General features: G+C 42.8%; 1 protein-coding gene and 1 pseudogene across 2 annotated transcripts in view; one reads left to right on the forward strand and one right to left on the reverse strand.

The window, feature by feature from the left end:
• Positions 1–6925: 6925 nt before the first annotated feature.
• BST1 (bone marrow stromal cell antigen 1) overlaps positions 6926–22671 on the reverse strand; it is a 94609-nt gene continuing 78863 nt past the window's right edge. For both annotated transcript variants that reach the window (XM_031664708.1, XM_003898505.5), the window contains 3 exons: positions 19528–19614; positions 15943–16002; positions 6926–7360 (listed from right to left, as the gene is read on the reverse strand). In XM_031664708.1, coding sequence (XP_031520568.1) covers positions 7255–7360; positions 15943–16002; positions 19528–19614 — 253 coding nt within the window. In that variant the 3' untranslated portion in view covers positions 6926–7254. The remainder of the gene's footprint in view (positions 7361–15942; positions 16003–19527; positions 19615–22671) is intronic.
• On the forward strand, positions 7453–9517 carry LOC108585810 (annotated as a pseudogene).

The raw sequence follows: 22671 nt of genomic DNA on the forward strand, positions 1-22671 counted from the left end.
GTGCATTTCTCTTTTGGTCAAATGCTTAGCATTGTTCATTCACTTGGTAGAAAAACATTAAGTACCCATTAAGTGTGCCAGGCATGGAGCTGGTGCTGGGACCTGTTTGTTGAAGACACACGAGGCTGGTTTTCTTAGCTGTTTTTGCCAAGGCTCCCTGACACCCACCCTTGCTGCCCAGACCAGGGAGGAACCGAGGCCAAGAGAGGTGACCTTGGCCACGTAAGAAAAGCTTTCTATGTCTATGTTTTCTCATCTGTAAAATAGAATAATAAGAGAACTGATTCCATGGGGTCGAGTGAGGATTGAAAGGGGCCGTGTATGAAAATACTTCACAGAATGCCCAGTGCACAGTAACTTCTGATCTGCAGAGAGTGCTGTATTGCAGATGGTGTTTAGACAGCTATCAAACAACTCTAGTAGTAATAACAACAATACTAGCAAATAACACTTACACAGGGCTGATCTACTATACACCTGGCACTGTTCTGGGTTCTTTATGCACATTCACTGATTGAATTATGAGTACTTATATTCCCTGCTTACACACAAGGTGATACAGCTCAGGTCAGGTAAGTGACTTGACCAAGGCCACACAGCGAGCAAGTGCTGAAGGCAGGACGTGGGCCAACCTGTTAGGTGCCAGAGTCCATGCTCTTTGCCACAATGTTAGGCTGCCTCCACATTTCTCTTGTCTTGATTCCCTAAACCCAAGGATCTCACTCAATCTGATCAAATGCCAATGAGGTCGTGGCTGGTCAGGGTAAAGCATTATGACGGACACAAAGACAAAGAGGTAAAGTTGCTGTCCTCAAGAGAGATATAAAAACAAATGGATCTAGAACTAAGTAAGGCTTCAAGGAGGAAGTGAGCAAAAGTACCAGATCCAAAGGCTTATGTTGAGAATAGGGAACTGAGAGTATTCTGAGAGTTCATGGAGAGTGCAGTGGGGTCTCCTGGGACACAGACCTAGTAAGGCAGTTTAGGGGCAAATGGAAAGATCTTGAATAGCAGATTTATTGTATTTTATTTTATTTATTTATTTTTTGGAGACAGAGTCTCACTCTATCACCCAGGCTGGAGTGCAGTGAAGCAATCTTGGCTCACTGCAACCTCCGCCTCCCCGGTTCAAGCTATTCTCCTGCCTCAACCTTTGGAGTACCTGGGATTACACGCACATGCCACCACGCCCAGCTAATTTTTGTATTTTTAGTAAAGACAGGGTTTCACCATGTTGTCCAGGGCTCCTGACCTCAAGTGATCCACCCACCTTGGCCTCCCAAAGTGCTGGAATTATAGGCATGAGCCACTGGGCCTGGCTTCTTGAATAGCAGATTGTAAAATTTGAAATCTATCTTGCCAAGGGTAGGAAACCATTGCTGATTTTGAGCAAGAGGGCAATACACTCAGGACCCTAGCGTAGGACATTGCTCTGGCAGCATTGTGGAAGTTAGGCTGAAGGAGAAACCAAGCAGAAGCAGAGAGACCAGTCAGGAGGCAATGATATGTTTGAAACTTGTGATTTACCTTGTACAAAGGCTAGCACTGGCAGTTGAATGGTTCTGCTCTGGGCTGCACTCCTAATGTCCCACATAGCCTCTTAGGTCTAAAAATATAAATATGAGCATAAAAACACATAGAAAAATGTCTGATACTCTGCATGTGGTATGACAGATGAGATTTATTGCCTTCTTCCTAATTTTTCTGTGTTGTGTAGATTTTTTCAAGTAAGCAACCATTATTACTCTTATATTCAGGAAAAAGTGAAGTTATGTTCAGTTTTTAAAAATAAAGCCTTATTTTTTCCTGTGGAACTCAAAATGGCATTTCTGTAATTGAGTCGCAGGTCACTGTGCTGTGAGTGGCTAAGTCCCCTGGTAACCCAGGCAACATGAAGGCAGCAGACACTGTGTTCTCCAAGCTTGGCCTAAGAGACACCCCTTGGCTGGGGCTCCCATGGGATTGGCCTGAGGAGCCAGACGGTCCTGAGACAAACCATGAATTATGAATTGGAAGTTGGTTGGTTGGGTCTTTTTCTCTTTCTCTGAGTACCCAAAAGTCTTATGCTGCTTGTCATCTTCCCTCACTGCTCCCCTCACACACCCTAGCAATATCACACACTTCAAGTGTTTTATGGAAGTATGGCATAAATACAGGAAAGCATGGCACACCATGCTATTAATCTTCCCTTGTACCCTCCTTGGCCTCCTCCAACAAAAGAAAGCTAAATAATCCCCCACCCTGTGTTTTCCTCTATTAAACTTAGTTTATTCACACATGGAAGGTCTACTTCATCCAGGCAGGGCTAGGCTAGGGCTGCAAAGATGGGTGAGTCTACAAAGAAGCCACAGTCCCAGGGTGAAGTCAGGCAAGGACCCAAATAATGCTGACACCATGGAGATGGGCCCTGTTAGGGAATTATTTGCTCTTTTGCAGGGAGAGAGATCAACAGAAGGATCCAGGGAGGAGGTGATGTTTAAGGTATGTCTTAGTGTCTGCCAGATGGGAGACAGGGCAGGAAGGAAAATCAACACAGAGAGACCAACATATTCAAAGACCCTGAGGAGGGAGAGAGTAGAGAGCACGTCTGGGTAGAGCACCAAGCAACTTGGTTAGAGGAGCCCAGCTGAGCACACCTTCTGTAAGAAGCTGATACCGCTTTTACAACACACACCAGTGGCTAACCAAATGAACATTCTACCACATGCCAGATTTTCATGGATTTCATTTCTCTGCAGTCTCCCTTCCCATAGTCTCTTTCCTTAACCCTTCTGAGTGTGGCCTGGTTCCCGCTCCTGCCTGCTCCCTGTGGCAGTGTCTGACTGAAACCAGCCCAGCTGGCCCAGAGAAGAGATGTCTACTGTTTTTTGGATAAACATGAAAATTGACCCTCTCATCTTAAAGGTTGAAACTTACATTTGTCTTATCTGAATTCCTTCCTCAGGAAACTGACCCTTAGGCCACCCAGTTAGTATCAAGGAACCAAAACTCACCAGACCACCACATCCACACAATTAGATGCCAGACCCTTCATCAATCATGATTCCTATTTAGCAGCTTCTCTTCCTTACCCCTCCCTCATTCCTGTTTTCTCACATATAGTTACATTTCCTTCCTGCTATATAAACCCCTAAGTTTAGTCGACTGGCCAAGGAGACAATTTTGAGACTGATCTCCCCTTCTTCTTGGCTGCAGCACCCAAAAAAGCCTTCTTCTCTGGCAATGCTCATCTCAGTGACTTGCTTTCGGTGCAGTGAGCAGCAGGACCTAGAGAAAACCCTGGTGTTTCGGTAATGCTACCAAAACCTGGCCCCATAGCATCCCACGGAGGAAGGAATCCACTGTTCTGCCAGGTGCTTTGGAGTATGCTTGTCATGGAAACTGGAAGGCATGACAAGTATAACTCAGTGAATGCTTGCTGTGGTCATGACGAAGGTGACCGATGGTGACAGTCAAGTAGCCTGGCCCCTCCTGCAATGCAGGGACAACCCCTGGATTGAGCACCAGGGGCAGGGCAGACCTGTGTGTAGACCCCACAAAGTGGGGGTAATGATGGGAGATGAAAAGTTGGAAGAGAAAGAGGCAGAAGGCACAGGAAACAAGTTAAAAAGCCATTGTGTGATTTCAAATGAAAGAGACTGAAGTCAGCCCAATGTCTGAGAGGATCTCTAGATATTCACAAGGTTGAGTTTTAAATACATTGTGTTTTCTCTATTAGGTTGGTGCAAGTAATTGCAGTTTTTGCCATTAAAAGTAATATCAGGCTTTTTTGTTTTTCAAATAGCAGGGGGTTTTTTTTTTTGTTGTTTGTTTGTTTGTTTATTTTTTTGAGAGAGAGATTCTCACTCTGTCATCCAAGCTGGAGTGCTCTGGCGCGATCTCGGCTCACTGCAACCTCCATCTTCCAGGTTCAAGCAATTTTCCTGCTTTGCCTCCCAAGTAGCTGGGCAGGCGCACACCAACACACCCAGCTAATTTTTGTATTTTTAGTGGAGACGGGGTTTCACTATGTTGCCCAGGCTGGTCTCAAACTCCTGACCTCAAGTTTTTGCCCCTACTTTTAATGGCAAAAACCACAATTATTTTTGCACCAACCTAATATATATCTATATACATGCAATAACCATAAAGCTGTGTGTTTTCCTAGTTTTATAGTGAATATTTGGTCAAGTGTCCACAAAAATTGAGTAACGACACTGCCAGGAGGATCTCCCCAGAGATGGGGGTGGCAGGGTAAGGAAGAGAGAGCTTGGTATTCAGAACTGTAGGGCTGGAGAGATGTCCTGCTGCTGCCTGGGGTCACCAGGGGCTGCATGGTCGTTTTCTCTACAGAGATCTATAGCACCCTACAGGAAGGTAAGGAGCTCCTCTGCCACTTGCTGGCCCTGGGGCATCAGAATTAGAATCATCAGCTTTCAAGCCTAACGACCCACACTTGCTTTAGGTCAAACAAACAGTAAAGAGATCACAGAAGTGTCTGTGATGAGCTTTTGGTTTTGTTTTTCCCTTCTGGAAATGTTTTATGTTGGGTCAAATTACTACACATATGATGTGTGTGTCTGTGTGTGTGTGTGTGTGTTTGTGTTTCTCTTTTTCTGATAATAAAAGCAACACATACTCATTGGAGAAAATTTGGAAAACACAAAAATATCAAAAGTCAGATATAAAATAAGACCACCGTTTGGAGAAAACTGCTTGGCCTTTTGGTTTATTTTCTTTTGTGTCATTCATTTATAATATATGTATATCATCTGCACACACATTCATAATATATTAAATTTGTATCATACTTTAGACATTTGCATCATACGATAAAGTTTTATATTTTATCTCTTACACATTTTCCTATGTGATTAAATGTTCTTTGAAAACATTTCTTTTTAGCTTACATAAAATAAAATTTACTCTTTTTCATATACAGGTCCATGAGTGTTGACAAACACATGGATTCATGCAGTCACCACCACAATCAAGACACAGAGCAGTTCCATCGCTCCCCAAATTTTTCTCTCAGTGTCACTTTGCAGTCAGCGCCTCCCTCTAGTCCTAATCATCCTCAACACCCACAATCACTGGTCTGCCCTCCGCTCCTACAGTTCTGCCTTTTCGAGGATCTCATATAAATAGAATCATACAGCTGGTAGCCTTTTGGTGTGGCAGCTCTCACATTTTAGTTTCATCCATATTGCTGCATATATCAAGGTAGTTACCTTTATTGCTGAGTAGTATTCCATGGTATAGATTTACCAGTTAGTTTATTCATTCACCATTTGAAGGACATTTGAACTGGTAAACATGGCTTTTACTTGTTGAATGATACTCCATTCTACAAATATATTAAAACCCATGTAAATGGTTCTGATATGGTTTGGCTCTGTATCCCCACCTAAATTTCATATTGAATTGTTGAAGGTGAGGCCTGGTGGGAGGTGATTGGATCATGTAGGTGGTTTCTAATGGTTTAGCACCATCCCCCTAGTGCTGTCTCATGACAGAGTTCTCACAAGATCTGGTTGTTTGAAAGCATGTGGCACCTCCCCCTTCACTCCCTTCCTCCTTCTCTGGCCATGTAAGACATGCCTGCTTCCCTTTTGCCTTCCACAATGATCAAAAGTTTCCTGAGGCCTCCCCAGCCATGCTTCCTGTAAGCCTGTGGAAGTGAGAGGTGAAGACAGCTGGACTTCCTGGGTCGAGTGGGGACTTGGAGAACTTTTCTGTCTAGCTAAATGATTGTAAATGCACTAATCAGCACTCTGTAAAAACACACCAATCAGTGCTCTGTGTCTAGCTAAAGGATTGTAAATGCACCAATCAGCACTCTGTAAAAACGCACCAATCAGCACTCTGTGTCTAGCTAAAGGATTGTAAATACACCAATCATCACTCTGTAAAATGGACCAATCAGCACTCTGTAAAATGGACCAATCAGCAGGACGTGGGTGGGGCCAAATAAAGGCATAAAAGCTGGCCACAGAGCCAGCAGTGGCAACCCACTTGGGTCCCCTTCCACAGTGTGGAAGTTGTGTTCTTTTGCTCTTTACAATAAATCTTGCTGCTGCTCACTCTTTGGGTCCGCACCACCTTTAAGAGCTGTAACACTCACCGCAAAGGTCCACAGCTTCATTCTTAAAGTCAGCGAGACCACGAACCCATCAGAAGAAAGAAACTCCGGGCACGTCTGAAGAACAAACTCCAGACACACCATCTTTAAGAGCTGTAACACTACCACGAAGGTCCACGGCTTCATTCTTGAAGTCAGCGAGACCAAGAACCCACCAGAAGGAACCAATTCTGGACACAGAACTGTGAGTCAATTAAACCTCTTTTTAATTTTTGTTGTAAATTACCCAGTCTCAGGTAGTTCTTTATAGCAATGCAAGAACAAACTAATACAAGTTCCAAACAGTTTCAGTAAATATGTAAATATTGCTGGACATTTTGGGTTTTTCCCTCATTATAAGTAACAATTATGGCTGGGTGTGGTGGCTCACGCCTGTAATCCTAGCACTTTGGGAGGCTGAGGCGGGTGGATCACCTTAGATCAGGAGTTTGAGACTGGCATGGCCAACATGGTGGCCAACATGGTGAAACCCTGTCTCTACTAAAAATACAAAAATTAGCTGGGCATGGTGGCAGTCACCTGCAATCCCAGCTACTTGGGAGGCTGAGGCAGGAGAATCGCTTGAATTCTGGAAGTGGAGGTTGCAGTGAGCTGAGATCTCACCACTTCACTCCAGCCTGGGCAAAGGAGCGAAACTCTGTCTCTCAAAACAAAAAGGAACCATTAACTGAACATCTTTATACCAAATAAATGAAATCTTTGCAGACAAAATATATATGCATACATTTATATAGTACACATATATCTTAAGTGATCAACAAGCATGCAGTGTGAGTGGAGATACAGGAGATACAGGAAAATATAGATGATGTAAAATACAGCTTTATTAGAATTCTCTAAAAATGTTTGATAATATACAAGCAGTCTGACTCCCAGTGCTTTGTGTCATTATAAAAATAAGAAAATAACTTGCTTTAATTCTAATGCAGCATTTTTTAATCTGCCAAATAAAACTAATTTCTTGTTTCTGAAATCCTGTGCATATGTCTCATTGAAATACCATTTCAGGACATCGTTTTCCCCGCAAAGAGCTTCTTTAGACAACAGAATCATTTGGTATACACAGAACAGGAATGATGATTGCAAGGGGAGGCTGCAGGGCTGGGGGAGGGTTAGAGCAACACAGTTCCCAGTTACCGTTGAGTCCCGGAAGCCAGCACCAGAAGGAGGGGAATGATAAGAACCGCACTTTGTTCTGCATAAAGACTTGGGGCTTTTCTTTGAGTAGTGGCTGCTGCCCTGCAAATTAACAAGGAAATAGAGAAAGTGTCAGTATTGGTGTATGGAATCTACACTCAAAAATATATGTGCAGTATTAGTCTCTTTTCTGGTTAGCGTGGAGGGAGAAGCCAGGAGCAGCAGTCTCCCGTGACACCCTGTAGGAGGCAGTGCGGGAAGTCCTGCACCGGAACCAGCGCAAGGACCCCAAGTTTCTGGAGATGGTGGAGTTGCAGATCAGCTTGAAGAACTATGACTCCCCAGAAGGACAAGTGATTCTCGGGCACCGTCAGGCTTAAGTCCATTCCCCGCCCCAAGTTCTTCGTGTGTGTCCTGAAAACCAGCAGCACTGTGACAAGGCGAAGGCTGTGGATATCCCCCACATGGAAAACAAAGTACTGAGAAAACTCAACAAGAATAGAAAATTGGTCAAGAAGCTGGCCAAGAGTATGATGCATTTTTGGCCTCAGAGTCTCTGATCAAGCACATCCCACGAATTCTCGGCCCAGGTCTAAATAAGGCAGGAAATGTCCCCTCCCTGCTGGCACACACAACAAAAACATGGTGGCCAAAGTGGATGAGATGAAGTCCATAATCAAGTTCCAAATGAAGAACGTGTTATGTCTGGCTGTGGCTGTTGGACACGTGAAAAGGACAGACAATGAGCTTGTGTGTAACATTCACCTGCCTGTCACCTTCTTGGTGACATTGCTCAAGAAAAACTGGCAGAATGTCCTGGCCTTATATATCAAGAGCACCATAGGCAAGCCCTAGCACCTATATTAAGGCACATTTGAATAAATTATACTGCTACCAGTAAAAAAGAAAGAAAGAAAGAAACAAAAAAAGCAAATTGTGCACACCGTGGAGAAATTTACATAGTATATAGGAAGTTATAAAGTGGAAAGTAAAAGTCTCTTAGTCTCTCCATTTGCATTTTCCATAGAAAACCAACTTTGATAGTTTGAGTTCTCTTTCCAGGAATGCAATGCACACATGCATGCTAAACCTGCTTAATAGAACTAATTCCTATTTCTGAAATCCTAAGCACACATGTCATTGAAATACCATCTCAAGACATTGTTTCCCGAGCAAAAACCTTCTCTAGACAACAGGACCTGCTGCTGCCCTGCAAGTTATCCTTAAATGTCTTTAGATATCCTTTAATCTAAGTACAAATGGAACCTACAACGTGTGTTGCATCATATCTTGAACATGCTTCCATATTGGTACACAGGGAGTTAATTCATTCTTCCTTGTGGATGAATTTTTATTGTATGGATGGAACACAGTGTTAGCCAGGTTCCCTACTGATGGCTACATTGTCAGAGTTTAAGTGTCCTGACACAAAGACATCAACAGAGGGCCCGCCCAAAATATGGACCCTATTCATAGTAAACAGCATCTGACCACTGGGTTTGTAAAAAGAGAAATTACTGAATTCTTTTAAACTAACTAAAAGATGAATTTTTTAAATTATGAAACCATCTAATGTTGGCTTGGAAATATATCCCATGGCTCTGGACTAGCGGCCCTGTCCTTAAAAATTCCTGACTCCATTTGAATGGTGATCCTCCTTTCTTTTTTGCTAAATAAATCTCACCCACAGGTTTGTATTAGGGCTCCACCTACCGGACATTTTGTACAATTGCACCTGTGATGCAGTTAATGTCCCAGACTTGATTCACTCAAAATTTAAAATGACTTTTGCTTTCAAATAATTAACTAATTAACATAAGGTTACATTTTTCTTTACTTTTTAAAAAAATAAAATGACACATAATTAAATACACTAATAATGACAGTCTCCCTTCATCTTTTGCCAGTTCCTATTCCTTTGCCTAGAAGGAACCCACAGTTAGCAGCTTGGAGTTTACTTTCTCAGACCTATTTCTATCACACTTACATCCATTATCATGCACAAATAGAAACATGCTGTTTTGCTTTCTTCTGCTTTACATGTCTGGGTTCATATTCTGTGCATTGGTTTGTCACTTTGTAACTTAAAAAGCTTTTCTTGTCGATGTGAGACTATACTTGAGGGAGTAACTGCACTGTTTGCAGTTACTTTGATTTTTAAAATTAATTCTTGTTATTACATTTATACACTCAAAAGCCTAATTTTCCCATGCCCTTTTATATAATTTATAAATCACATTGTACTATTTAAAAACCTAGTGAACTGTGACAATCACTCTTAAGGATGTGTCACAGTTACTTAATTCACGTGATGTTTTAAACCCAAGTTATTTCAGGTTAAATTATTATTATTATTATTTTTGAGAAAGGGTCTCATTCTGTCACCCAGGCTGGAGTGCAGTGGCGTGACTACAGCTCACTGAAGCATTGACCCTCCTGGGTTTAGAGAATCCTCCTGCCTCAGACTCCTGTGTAGCTGGGACCATAGGTGCACACCAACATACCCAGCTAATTTTTTGTTTGTTTGCTTGTAGAGGCGGGGTCTCGCCATGTTGCCTAGGCTGGTCTTGAATGCCTGGGCTCAAGTGATCCTCCCACATTGACCTCCGAAAGTGCTAGGGTTACAGGCATGAGCCACTGGGCAAGGCTTCAGGTTATTTTCGACTTAAGTATTAAAATATTATATCTTTTAAAAAAAATTTTAAATGACTTTAAATTAGCCGAACTTTCTCAATTACTTGATTGTAGTAAACCTAATAAATGTATAAAATTTAATCTTAATTATTTTACAAATTCCAATACTAGTTCAAAACTTAGTAAAATTCTCTTATAACTTCCTACTAAAAGTCCCAAGCCTAAAATCAGTTACTTGGCTGGGCATGGTGGTTCACACCTATAATCCCAGCACTTTGGGAGGCCAAGGCAGGAGGATCGCCTAAAGTCAGGAGTTTGAGACTAGCCTGGCCAACATGGTAAAACCTCATCTCCACTAAAAATACAAAAGTCAGCCAGGCGTGGTGGCTCACACTTGTAGTCCCAGCTACTTGGCAGGCTGTGGCAGGAGAATCACTTGAGCCCGGGAGGTGAAGGCTGCAGTGATGAGCCAAGATCAAGCCACTGAACTCTAGCCTGGGTGACAGAGCGAGACTCCATCAAAAAAAAAAAAAAAAAAGGAAGGAAGGAAGGAAGGAAAAAAGAAAAGAAAAATTTCCAGTAGTGGTGGCGTGGGCCTCTAGTCTCAGCCACTTGAGAGGACGAGGCAGGAGGATCACTTGAACCCACGAGGTTGAGACTACAATAAGCCATGATCACACCACTGCACTCCATGCCTGGATGACAGAGTGAGAACCTGTCTCCAAAAAAAAAAAAAAAAAAGGAAAAAGAAAAAGAATTAGTTACTTAATAGATATACTGGCATCACAGGTTTAATCCAACAGCTGTTCTTATATGCTACATTCTCTAAAATATTGCCAATAATTAAATACCAAAACATACAGATTGTCCCTAAATTTACCACAAAACAATAACATGGGTGGATTTACATCAACAGTTGTTTATTTCATTTGAAACCTTTTCAGATTAAAAGCCCTTTACCCCACTATTCCTAAACAAGTGGAGATGAGTAGTCCTGTCTCTGCGGCCTGGGGCATTTAGGACAGAGACTTCCAGCCAAGTTAAGAGATCTGATGTTTGCCCTTGGCCCTCAGCGCCACACTGAGTCCTCATTCCAATACTATATGTCTGTTTTCTCATATCATCACCAATCCTGCAGATTAAAAGTCTACTGAATTTTTGGCCAATATTATTATCTATAAGCGCTAAGGTTGGCACTTATTGACCTTATAATCTAAGGTTTCCTCTTAGATTATTCATGTGGTCTTCTGCTTGCCGTGTGATTATCCTACCATTGTTTTAAGAGCTACATTCTACTCCCTCCAGTAAGTGTACCCTTTGATGTAACCATTTACTTGTCAGTGGATATTTGGGCCTAGTTCCCAATATTTCAGTATTATAAAGAATGCTCTGGCGAACATATTTGAGCTTATAAGCTGTATGCGCATTTTGAATCACTTCTTTAGAATAGGGCACCAAAAGTACTCTAAAGCCTGACCTAGGTCGAAGACTGTGATACTTTTCTAATTCTTGACGCATATTGTCAAATTGTTTTCCCAAAGCACTTTATCAATTTACAGTGACATCAAGCTTCAATAATATCTCTATAACACTTTTCTGCTATGTTTTAATGTATGTCAAAAAAGTTTAGGTGAAAATGACACCTTGCTGAATTTGTATTCCATTATTATTAGAGCGATTAAATAATTTTGCACATTTGCTATTTCTGGTTTCTCTTTTGTAAATTATCTATGAATATTCACTACTAGAATGTTTAAAAAAGAGATTAGTAAAATTCCTGCCAGGGTGATGAAAGTTGGAGAAAATCTTGGCAGAGTGAAAGAGAGTTTTATCCTTGACATTCAAAGGAATCAGGCAGAATTGTCAAAAAATGTCTACCAACAGTCACTGAAAGAATGCCCACACACAGGAAAGAACAGGTCAGGAACTGCAAACCCCTTACCTACCTGCTGCGGTGTGAGCCCCAGAGACATTTTAAGGCAGTGTGGTGTGGTTGGAAGAATGATAACTTTACACACAGACAAACGTCGGTTTTGCTTCTGCCTCTGAGTTACACTGAGTGACCGCTTAATCTCTCTGAACCAGCATCATTGCTGACAATCAAACTGTCCTCCTCCAGGAACGTGGTTGGAGTAAAATGAGATGATCACTCCAGAGTGCCAGCTGGAAGCCTGACACTGCAAACTGAGGAAAACTCGGGACGCTGAGGCAGGGGAATTGCTTGAACCCAGGAGGTGGAGGTTGCACTGAGCCGAGATCACGCCACTGCACTCCAGCCTGGGCGACAGAGCGAGACTCCGTCTCAGAAAAAAAAAAAAAGAAAAGAAAAGAAAAGAAAAGAAAAAAGAAATACTAAGGAAAAGTGAGAAGAGCTGCCCTCGTTCTCCTTATGCTTCCTGCAGCAGGGGAGCTAACCCAAGGCACTGGTGCTAGGATGGCACCATTTGCCCATTTCAGGAATGGTGGTGTAGGGTGCAATGGGTTTTACAACAAGGAATTTTACATGGTCTGTTTCTGTATAGGTTGATAGTCTTATTAATGAGACAAAGAGTAAACCCATACAATCCTAAGTAATTCTAACACCACGGACACTTCCCTATCCAAGCCTTACAAGGTTGCAGGTTCCTTAGAAAGTCTATACCACTAAATCTTTTCAACAACTTCATTCCCCCCTTTTCCACATAAGTGACCCTCAGAAGGATTGTTTTTCTTGCAATCAAAATGTAGAACTTCTGCATATGCAGCCTCTGGGCACTTATCTGAAGCTGTTGTATAGCATTTTGGTTGTCCAGAACCTTTGAATATCGTTCTTCTTAAATCTATGCCTTTCCAGGGTAGAATCCAATCATTCAGTCATTCATTCATCTATTCGGTGCATTCATTCATTCCTAAGGGTCTACCAGGTTGCAAGCTCTGTTTTAGGTCCTTAGAATGCCATCACCAGTGAACAAAACAGGTCAAAGTCCCTGACTTCCTGGAGCTCATGTTCTAACAGGTGGGAGGCGCTAAAGAATGAACTTCCCAGCATGGGTAATACAGTGAGACCTCATCTCTACAAAAAAAAAAACAAAACACAAACTTAAAAGTTAGCTGGGCATAGTGGTGAGTGCCTGTTTCCCCAGCTATTTGGGAGGCTGAGGTGGGAGGATCACGTGAGCCCAGGAGGTCAAGGCTGCAGTGAGCTGTAACTGTGCCCCTGCACTACAGCCTGGGTGACAGAGAGAGACCTTGTCTCAAAAAAAAAATAAAAAATAAAAATAACAAAAAAAAAAAGAATGAACTTCACAAGTAGGTCAGTCAGAAGATAAACACTATAAAAAAGAAAAAAATACAGTCACATGAGGGTTTTGAAGAGCCACAGTTGTGAGATGGAGGCTATAATTTTAAATATTGAGATCAGGGATCAGAGTAACCTCATGGAGGCTTTGTAGATAAGAAAACTGACAATTTCAGATCATCTGACTAACTCAGTAAGAACAGAGTGCTTACTGCTGCCAAAACGGTGTTTCCACAGGCTGATGAGCAAGAAAGCATGTAATATCTTACGGGAAGTGGATCAAAACTAGCCTTGAAATAAAAGTTCCAGGTGAGAAGCAGTGGGTGACGTGTCTGGAAAGAGTATGATGAACCTGTAAGATGGGACCAGAAGTCTGAACTTGGTAGTAGGGAACTTTGAAGGTTTTTGAGCAGCAGCGATGTGAGGGTGGACTTCATTTTCAGGTGAGGAAAGGAAAGACCCAGGTTCACAGGCTGTTCTTCATCTCCTGTGAGAGACCCAGGTTCACAGGCTGTTCTTTATCTCCTGTGAGAGACCCAGGTTCACAGGCTGTTCTTTATCTACTGTGAGAGGACTCAGAAATGATGCATGCCAGATTTACAGGGAACAAATAGTATTAGAGCATGAGGAGAGGACTTAAATCCATCACCGAACCCTGGGATGTTGGCTCCTAGAATACATGCTGGAGATGATGGGTCTGTTGTCCTAATTTCCGGCCCAAAGAGCAAGAAATCTGCCAGAGTGAATTTTGACAGTTCTCAGACTCCTTCAGATCCTGGTTCTGCCTGCACTAGCTGGGTGGTCTTGGGTGAGTCCTTCATTAACTTCTCTGAGCCAGAGTTTCTTTGCTTCTGAAGGGAGAATATGAACCTACCCACACCGGATCAAATGAAAGTCTGGCTTCTGTCTAAATGACAGTGGCTTAGAGAAGATAGATGTTTATTTCTCTCTCAGTAACTCTCCAGGGCTGGTAGAGTGACGCCATGGTACAGAGGCACCCGGCTTCCTTTTGCTGTGTTGCTCTGCCACGCCCAGTTGAAGACAGCTCACCTCCACATCTTGTGGGCCCATATACCAGACAGCATAAAAGGAGAAAGGGAATGTATGCCCCTTCCTTTCAAGTGCTAAACCCAGAAATTGCACATGTCACTTGGCCACAGGGAGGCTAGGATAGTTATTCTTGATAGCCATGAACCCATCTAAAATTCAAGGGTTCTATTACTAAATGAAGAAGAGAAGAACTATATGGGGATGACAAGCCAGCTCACCAGGGCATGTGCTTTATCTCTTTCTCTCTTTCTCCTTCTCTACCTTACTTATTTTATTTTATTTCATTTTATTTTATTTTTTGAGATGGAGTTTCATACTTGTTGCCCAGGCTGGAGTGCACTGGCACAATCTCGGCTCACTGCAACCTCCGCCTACTGGGTTCAAGTGATTCCCCTGCCTCAGCCTCCCAAGTAGCTGGGATTACAGGCATGCACCACCACTCCCAGCTAATGTTTTGTATTTAGTAGAGATGGGATTTCACAATGTTGGTCAGGGCGGTCTCGAACTGCCTCAGCCTCCCAAAGTGCTGGGATTACAGGCATGAGCCACCATGCCCAGCCTGACTCTCTTAAACTTACTAATTATTCAGATAAACATAGTATTTTATGTAGTGCACACAGCAAATGCCTAGCATATAGTTGCTGTGCACTCTGATTAGTTCTCTTCTCTTGTAGATGGACGAATGGATCCTGCAGGCATTGATGGTGCACCCACTATGTGCAACTCTAATGAAAAATACTAAGAGAAACACAAAGAGGAAGGCAGAGTGAGGCAGGCAGATGGTACAGAATGAACGACAGCAGGGCTAGGAAGAGTAAAGCGCTGTCATCAGATTGTGCACAAAGTCCTTGGGAGCAAAGAGAAGAGAGTTCCTCAATCAACCTGGAGAATGAGGAAAGTCTCATAGAGGAAAGCACACCTGAGGTGGATTGGCAGGATAAGCATGATGTTAGTAAATAGATTTCATAAGAGAATTCAAGTGGAGGGATCAGAAATCTCCTGGCCAACACAAACTGAAATGACAATAATGCACTATGTTTTACCCCTAAGATTGGCTAAAGTGATATGGCTATAGGTACAGGCACAGATACAGATATGGATGTAGAAAATGCATAGTGTGGAGGAGTGGAGAAGGGGCACTCCCAGCATAGACTGGTGGTGGGAGTGTATCCTGGCACAGCCTTTCTGAAACATATCAGAATTTTGCAGAACACACCAAAATTTAAAATACACACATTCTTTGACCCAGCAGTTCCATTTCTGGGACTCTATCCTACACAAATACTTGCACAACAGCTTAAAGCATATAATCAAGGATTATATTTCAGTATTGTTTATAATAGCTAAAAAAAACTACAACAACAACATACAAACAAGCCAGCCCACGACTCAGAAGGGATTACATAAAAGGTGGTGTGACCATCCTACAGATTGCTCTACAGCCACTAGCAGACTGGGACAGAAAGTATGAACAAACTTCAAAGGATGGCCGCATTACACCGGCAAGCGAAGAAAGCTCACAGCAGGACGTTATGTGTAGCGTGATTGCTTTTTGTACAAAAACTAAGACAGATACATATAAATAAAAATAACGCCAAACCAGAACCAAATGAGCACACTTAACATCTGCGTTTGATAATATGTTTATGTTTGTGAACTGAAAACTTCTGAAAGGAGATGGTTATCTTGGGAAAGAACGACCTGAGTTAAGACATTTACTTACGAATTTAAGGCACAGTCAGGATGAGTGCTGTGGTCCACACACTGTAAGAGCTTCACTGGTCTACAGAAAGAAAATAATATTTAAGGGATTATTTAAATAACTTTCATCCATCAAACATTTATGGCTTGCCTGAAAAGTCCTGGCGATATAGTATTCTCTGACCTCAAAGAATACACAAACTATTTCCTCTAAAAATATTAGTGGCCCAGCACGGTGGCTTACGCCTGTAATCCCAGCACTTTGGGAGGTTGAGGCAGAGGACTGCTTGAGACCAGGAGCTTGAGACCAGCCTGGGCAGCATAGTGAGACGCTGGCTCTACAAAAAAAAAAAAAAAAAAAAAAAAAGGTCTACAAATTATCTGGGTGCAGAGGCTCATGCCTATAGTCTCGGCTACTCGGGAGGCTGAGGCAGGAGGCCCAGGAGTTCAAGGCTGCAGTGAACTATGATCGCACCACTGCACTCCAGCCTGGAAAACAGAGTGAGGACCTGTGTCTAGAAAAAATAAAACAAATAAAAATATTAGCCAGCATTTATCAAGCACTTACTATGTACCAAGGCATTTGATTATATCTTTTGTGAGGATCATGTCATTTAATCCTCATAACAACCAAATGGAATAGGTGCTTTATCTTCTCCAGTTTACAATTAGAAAGCTGACCACAGTAACCTGCCCAAGTTCTCACAGCAGCAAGTTAAAGGGCTGAACTTGAATTATGCAGGCTGACTCCAGGGCTTCTAACCACTTCTTGTATGCATGTATGACATTACAGTATGACCTGATAAGTACTTTGGGCAGAAGGGTGGACTTGAACCACATGGGTGATGGTCAGCGCTCAGGCATCAGAGAGGAACGCTAACTTTCTGTGCACAGTAGAGAGAGAAGATGTGAAGTTCCAAGGCACCAAGGGTGGGGAAGGGAAGCAGCAATGAAGACAGGAGCCAGGTCTTGGTGGCACATGGGGAGTTAGGTAGGAGACAAGCCTAGACAGGATCTCTGTGGCAGGATCACTGCAGGGGACTATGGAAGAACAGGAACGTGGTACTGTTCTCTCTATGGCATGCCATGTCTTCTGTCCTTGACTCAGCTACCTTTCATTAATGTCTACCTGATGCACATATTTTTAATAAGAGTAATTATCTGTCATTGTGTATGTCCAAAAACAGGCATGGAGTTTCACTGAATCTGATTCAACACAGTGCTGGCAGAAACCAACCAGGAGGTAAGGGAGGCTGTGAAAAGATAAGCCCCCTCCAAAATGGGCAAGCACCTCAGGGAGAACCTTCAACTGATGTGGGGCAGAAGGCAGTGTCACCTGAATTGTGAGGGGCAGGAGGTTCTCACATCTGGGTTGGAGTTGGATTTGTTATGTTAACCCTTGTCACTTTCCCATGTTATACCTTTTATTGTATCCTCTCTGCTCCTGACACTAACACAGAAACAATTTATGGGCAGTAAAGAAATGGGAGCTTCCTCATTTCTTTACTGAGTCAGGCTTGGAAGAGAAGAGCCCTGAGGCCGACTGAGGTGGGGACACCAATGGAGAGGAAGGATATAAGTCCAGACCCAGGGCAGCTGTAAGGGGGAAGGAGACTTGGGCTCTGGCCTGGCTATTACAGCTCAGCCCAATGACATAAAAACAAAGCAAAGTGGTTGTGAATGCAAAAATTTTAGCTACAATTTTCTCCATCATTGAGCTTGTTTTTTTGCTTTGTTTGGTTTGGTATTGAGGGGTTGATGGCAGGGAGTTTGCTTTGTTTTATTTTGAGACCAGGTCTTGCTCTGTCACCTAGGCTAGAGTGTAGTGGCCCCATTATAGCTCACTGTTCCCTTGAACTCCTGGGCTCAAGCAATCCTCCCACCTCAGACTCCCAAGTAGCTGGAACTACGGGTGCATGCCACTGTGCTTGGCTATTGAGCTGTTTTGGAGTAAGAATTGAATTCTTTTGGTTTTTTGAGACGGAGTCTTGTTCTTGTCACCCAGGCTGGAGTGCAATGGTATGATCTCGGCTCACTGCAATCTCCACCTCCTGGGTTCAAGTGATTCTCCTGCCTCAACCTCCCGAGTAGCTGGGATTACAGGCACCCACCACCACGCCCAGCTAATTTTTGTATTTTTAGTAGAGATGGGGTTTCACCATGTTGGCCAGGCTGGCCTCAAATTCCTGACTTCGTTATCCGCCCACCTTGGCCTTCCAAAGTGCTGGGATTACAGGTGTAAGCCACCGCGCTCAGCCAAGAATTGAATATTTTTAAAAATTTACTACTGGAGCTTTGATTAAGGAAGGAAGAGCTTGGTAGCATGAGGGAAAGAGCATGCTTTAAGGCCATGCAAAGCTGGGTTCAAAACTCAGCTCTGTCACTGAGTTTAAAGCTTAAAGACAGATAAAACTAATAAATGACATTACAAATCTGGAGAGTGGTTACTATGGGGTTGGTGACCAAAAGAGGCCAATGGGAGCCTCTGGGGATGCTGGTTATGTTCTGTTTATTGATCTGAGGGCTGGCTGCAGGTATGCGCTAAATGGGGGAAGCTTCATCCACCTGTGTACTCATGTTTTGTATATTTTTCTGTACATAGATTATATTTCCAGAAAAGGACATTTCCCTTGTTTTGTTTTTAAGAGGGGGTGATAAACAACATCTAACTTTTGAGGGCATTGGCAATAATATATGAGTAAAAGGTACAGGTAACAGAACAGCCTTGAGGGGCTCCTTGTCTTGAGGAGGCATGGAATGGGAGGGAGTGGTTTACATGTTTAGGGTGCTTTGCTCAGCTGGGAGAATGATCCAGTCCATGGGGCTGCTGGGAAGGCAGAGAGTGGCAGAGAAGCAGGAAAATCAAGGGTGTTGGGCAACAAGAGAAGACCACTGACATCATTTCCACCCTGCGACACTCAGAAATGTTCAAGAAAGCCACTCAGCTTTTGCAGTGTAGGATTCCAGCCCTTTGCAGAATCAGCAGGTCCACAGTCTTGGGGGCTGAGGCAGAGAGGGCAAGAGGCAGGGATCTGAGTCCAGAGATGGCTTGCAACTACCTTAGGGCTTGAGCCAAGTTTTTTTTTAAAAAGAATTACAAGCAAGAAGGCCCATAAATGATATCTGATTATAAGTATATAAAGGGTCTGGCCCATAGGTGCTCACCAAGTGGTAGTTACTATTATTTTCCTATTGGTCTGTGGTCAAGATGTGTCTGTAAATATCTCAAAGAAACTCCCACCTTAGCACCTGTCATGCACAAGGATCCCACAGAGATCCAAAGACATAGGAACCTCATCAGTCTCTGTCCTCCCATGTCTCACTGCACAGTAAGCACAGTGAGGAGAGAACTGGGCATGAGCAAATGAGAAAGTAATGCTCTGTGTGTCCTTTAAATGCCATGGAGATGGACTCTGGAGAGCAGTAGGTGGGGCCCTGGCCAAACCCAGGCCAGAAGGTGCTCCTTGCCTCCACACCAAGAGGCCACCCAGAAGACACCACCCCATGGCCTTCAGAGCTGAGAACCAGCAATACCTTTTCGGCAGCCCACCTCCTCCAAAATCACACACCACCTCTACAAGTACACATTGATATATAGGCCACCTACCGGTAATCATTAATACAGCTGTACTGGAACCCCATGTCCTTCAGCCTCTTTTCCAGAACTTTCATGGTGCCTTCCCCGCAGGATTCCCTAAAACATAAAAATATATAATTAAAAAGTAAGCAAATAAGAGGTGGAAGAGGAAGTTGTTTCTGGGTTAATCATAATTTCTTTTGACCATGTGCTCCTAGATATTCTACTCTCAGAAAGAAAAGAGGAATGCCTCTGGTTTAAAAAGGGCTGCTTCTGGTAAACCTGCAGGACCCAGGAGATGATGCTCTGAAGACCCCAGCACCGGACCTGAAGCTGGGCAGCCGGGAGCGCTGGGAATGCCAGGGCCAGTGCATGCACGTGGTGTCAGCCACCTGTGTAGTCTGTCCCCAGACAATGACACATATCTGCAATGTGCTCCAGGGGCTCGGCACATTGCTGCCTGCCAATTTGTTCACCCTACACTACAGTATATTCATTTGAAGTTTTAAGTAACCACCAAAACATACAAATTTAAAAATATTAGAAAATGCAAATAAACAAAAATTTTTAAAAATTACCCCAAATCTCACACCCCTAGAGATAGCTGCTGTTAACATTTTGGTGTATATAGGTCTAGACTTTTAAAATATATTTATTTCTGCAAGATTTTTAAAATACAGCAATGGGTCTCTGCTATCCAATGTGTTTTGTAGTCTGCTTTAGGTCCCATCTGCACACACACACACACACAAACACACACACTTCTCTGCCATTATTTTTAGCTCCAGCATGGTCTCCCTTACATAAACAGACCAACACTCATAGAACCCATCCTCTCTTGTTGAAGACCTAGGTTGATTCTTTTATTTCAATGCCATTTACACTAGAACAAACTTTGTTGGTGTGGAGTCCTAATTAGGAAAACGGAGTCAGGCTGGCAGGAGCAGGGGAAAGCAAAAAGACAAAGCAGATAAGCTATAAGTCTACCTTCTTCATGGTCCAGGGCACATAGGCTTCCTGCACAAATAACTCACAACCTTCCCAAGGCCACCTATCACCAGACGCTCAGCTGATAGAAAAAGGCAAGTTAGCTCACTGCAACCTTGGTGCTATCAGAACTGCACAAGTGCTCTTCAGCACACAGCACACAGCACAAGCACCGTTCTATAAAATTCCCAGTAAGCCTTTGTCTCCCTGCAGTCAGCTCGTCTCTTGCTGACCTGCCAGTTGCACCCTTGCAACATATTTTCGTACTTTCTCTAATAAATCTGTCTTTCTTTACCTACAACTGTCTTGGTAAATTCTTACCTCCCATGCCACCAGCCCAGACAGTCACTGACTGGAACTTCATTTTCATACACATTATTAATTATTTGTTCCGTTGGCATAAATTCCTGAAAGTAGGTTTTCTGGCATCAAAGATTTGAATCCAGTTTAAGGCTTTTATATGAATGGCCAAATTACACCCTGATAAAGTATGAGAGTGGCAATTTCCCACACTCGTACCAACAGTGATTTTGTGTGTGTGTGTGTGTGTGTGTGTGTTTTATTATTATTATTATTATACTTTAAGTTCTAGGGTACATGTGCACAACATGCAGGTTTGTTACGTATGTATACATGTGCCATGTTGCTGTGCTGCACCCATTATATCATCATTTACATTAGGTATATCTCCTAATACTATCCCTTCCCCCTCCCCTCTCCCCACAATAGGCCCCGGTGTGTGATGTTCCGCTTCCTGTGTCCGAGTCATCTCATTGTTCATTTCCCACCTATGAGTGAACATCTCTTGATTGTTTGGTTTCTGTTCTTGCGATAGTTTGCTGAGAATGATGGTTTCCAGCTGCATCCATGTCCTACAAAGGACACAAACTCATTCTTTTTTTTTTTTTTTTTTTTTTTTGGCTGCATAGTATTCCATGGTGTATATGTGCCACATTTTTCTGACTCATAATCAGTCTGTCACTGATGGACATTTGGATTGATTCCAAGTCTTTGCTATTGTGAATAGTGCTGCAGTAACATCGTGTGCATGTGTCTTTATAGCGGCATGATTTATAATCCTTTTGGGTATATGCCAGTAATGGGATGACTGGGTCAAATGATATTTCTAGTTCCTAGATCCTTGAGGGATCACCATTGTTCCTGGCTAGTTTGAACTAGTTTGTACAGTCCCCACCAACAGTGTAAAAGTGTTGCTATTTCTCCACATCCTCTCCAGCACCTGTTGTTTCCTGATTTTTTAATGATTGCCATTCTAACTGGTGTGAGATGGTATCTCATTGTGGATTTGATTTGCATTTCTCTGATGGTGAGTGATGATGAGCATTTTTTCATGTGTTTCCAACAGTGATTCTTACCCGCTTTCAGTAATGGTCACAATCAAGCAGGGAGAATTTACAAATGCAAACAGAGGTAGATACACACCACCACCAACTGTGGTTATTAGGCACGATATATTACAAACAGGACCCTGACTTTACATGAAATGGGATGGTAAACAGCCTCACCACCATAAAATTAATAGAGTGGGAGTGTACAGGGAGGAAATGAGCAACTGGAAATTTTTACAGAAGTGGAATTCCAGGCATTACAGGAATGAAGAAAGCACAGTGTTGAATAACATCATTTTTTAGAACTTTGCCAATACCTGGGACAATGCCTTACTCTGGGCCAGGCTCACTACTTAGAATTTTTTTTTTCAGTAAGCAACGACATTTAGGCTGCAGGACACCTGGACACAGAGATAAGTGAATGTGTTATTAAAATAACTATAAAGGCCGGGCATGGTGGTTCACCCCTGTAATCCTAGCACTTTGGGAGGCTGAGGTAGTTGGATCACCTGAGTTCGGCAATTCGAGACCAGCCTGGCCAACATGGTGAAACCTTGCCTCTACTAAAAATACAAAAAATCAGCTGGACGTGCTAGTGGACACCTGTAATCCCAGCACTCAGGAGGTTGAGTCAGGAGAATCACTTGAACTCAGGAGGCTGAGGTTGCACTACATTCCAGCTTGGGCAACAAGAGCGAAACTCTGTCTCAAAAAATAAATAAATAACTATAAACTGTTTATTTGAATAAAGGCAGCCCAAACCATGCTAAACACAATCAGGTGTTAGCCATGCTGTGTTTAGCTCTTTGCTTATGAGTTTTATTTTTTAAATAAGTTT

The sequence above is a fragment of the Papio anubis genome, chromosome 3, assembly GCF_008728515.1.
Source record: "Papio anubis isolate 15944 chromosome 3, Panubis1.0, whole genome shotgun sequence".
In the NCBI taxonomy this organism is placed as follows: domain Eukaryota; kingdom Metazoa; phylum Chordata; class Mammalia; order Primates; family Cercopithecidae; genus Papio; species Papio anubis.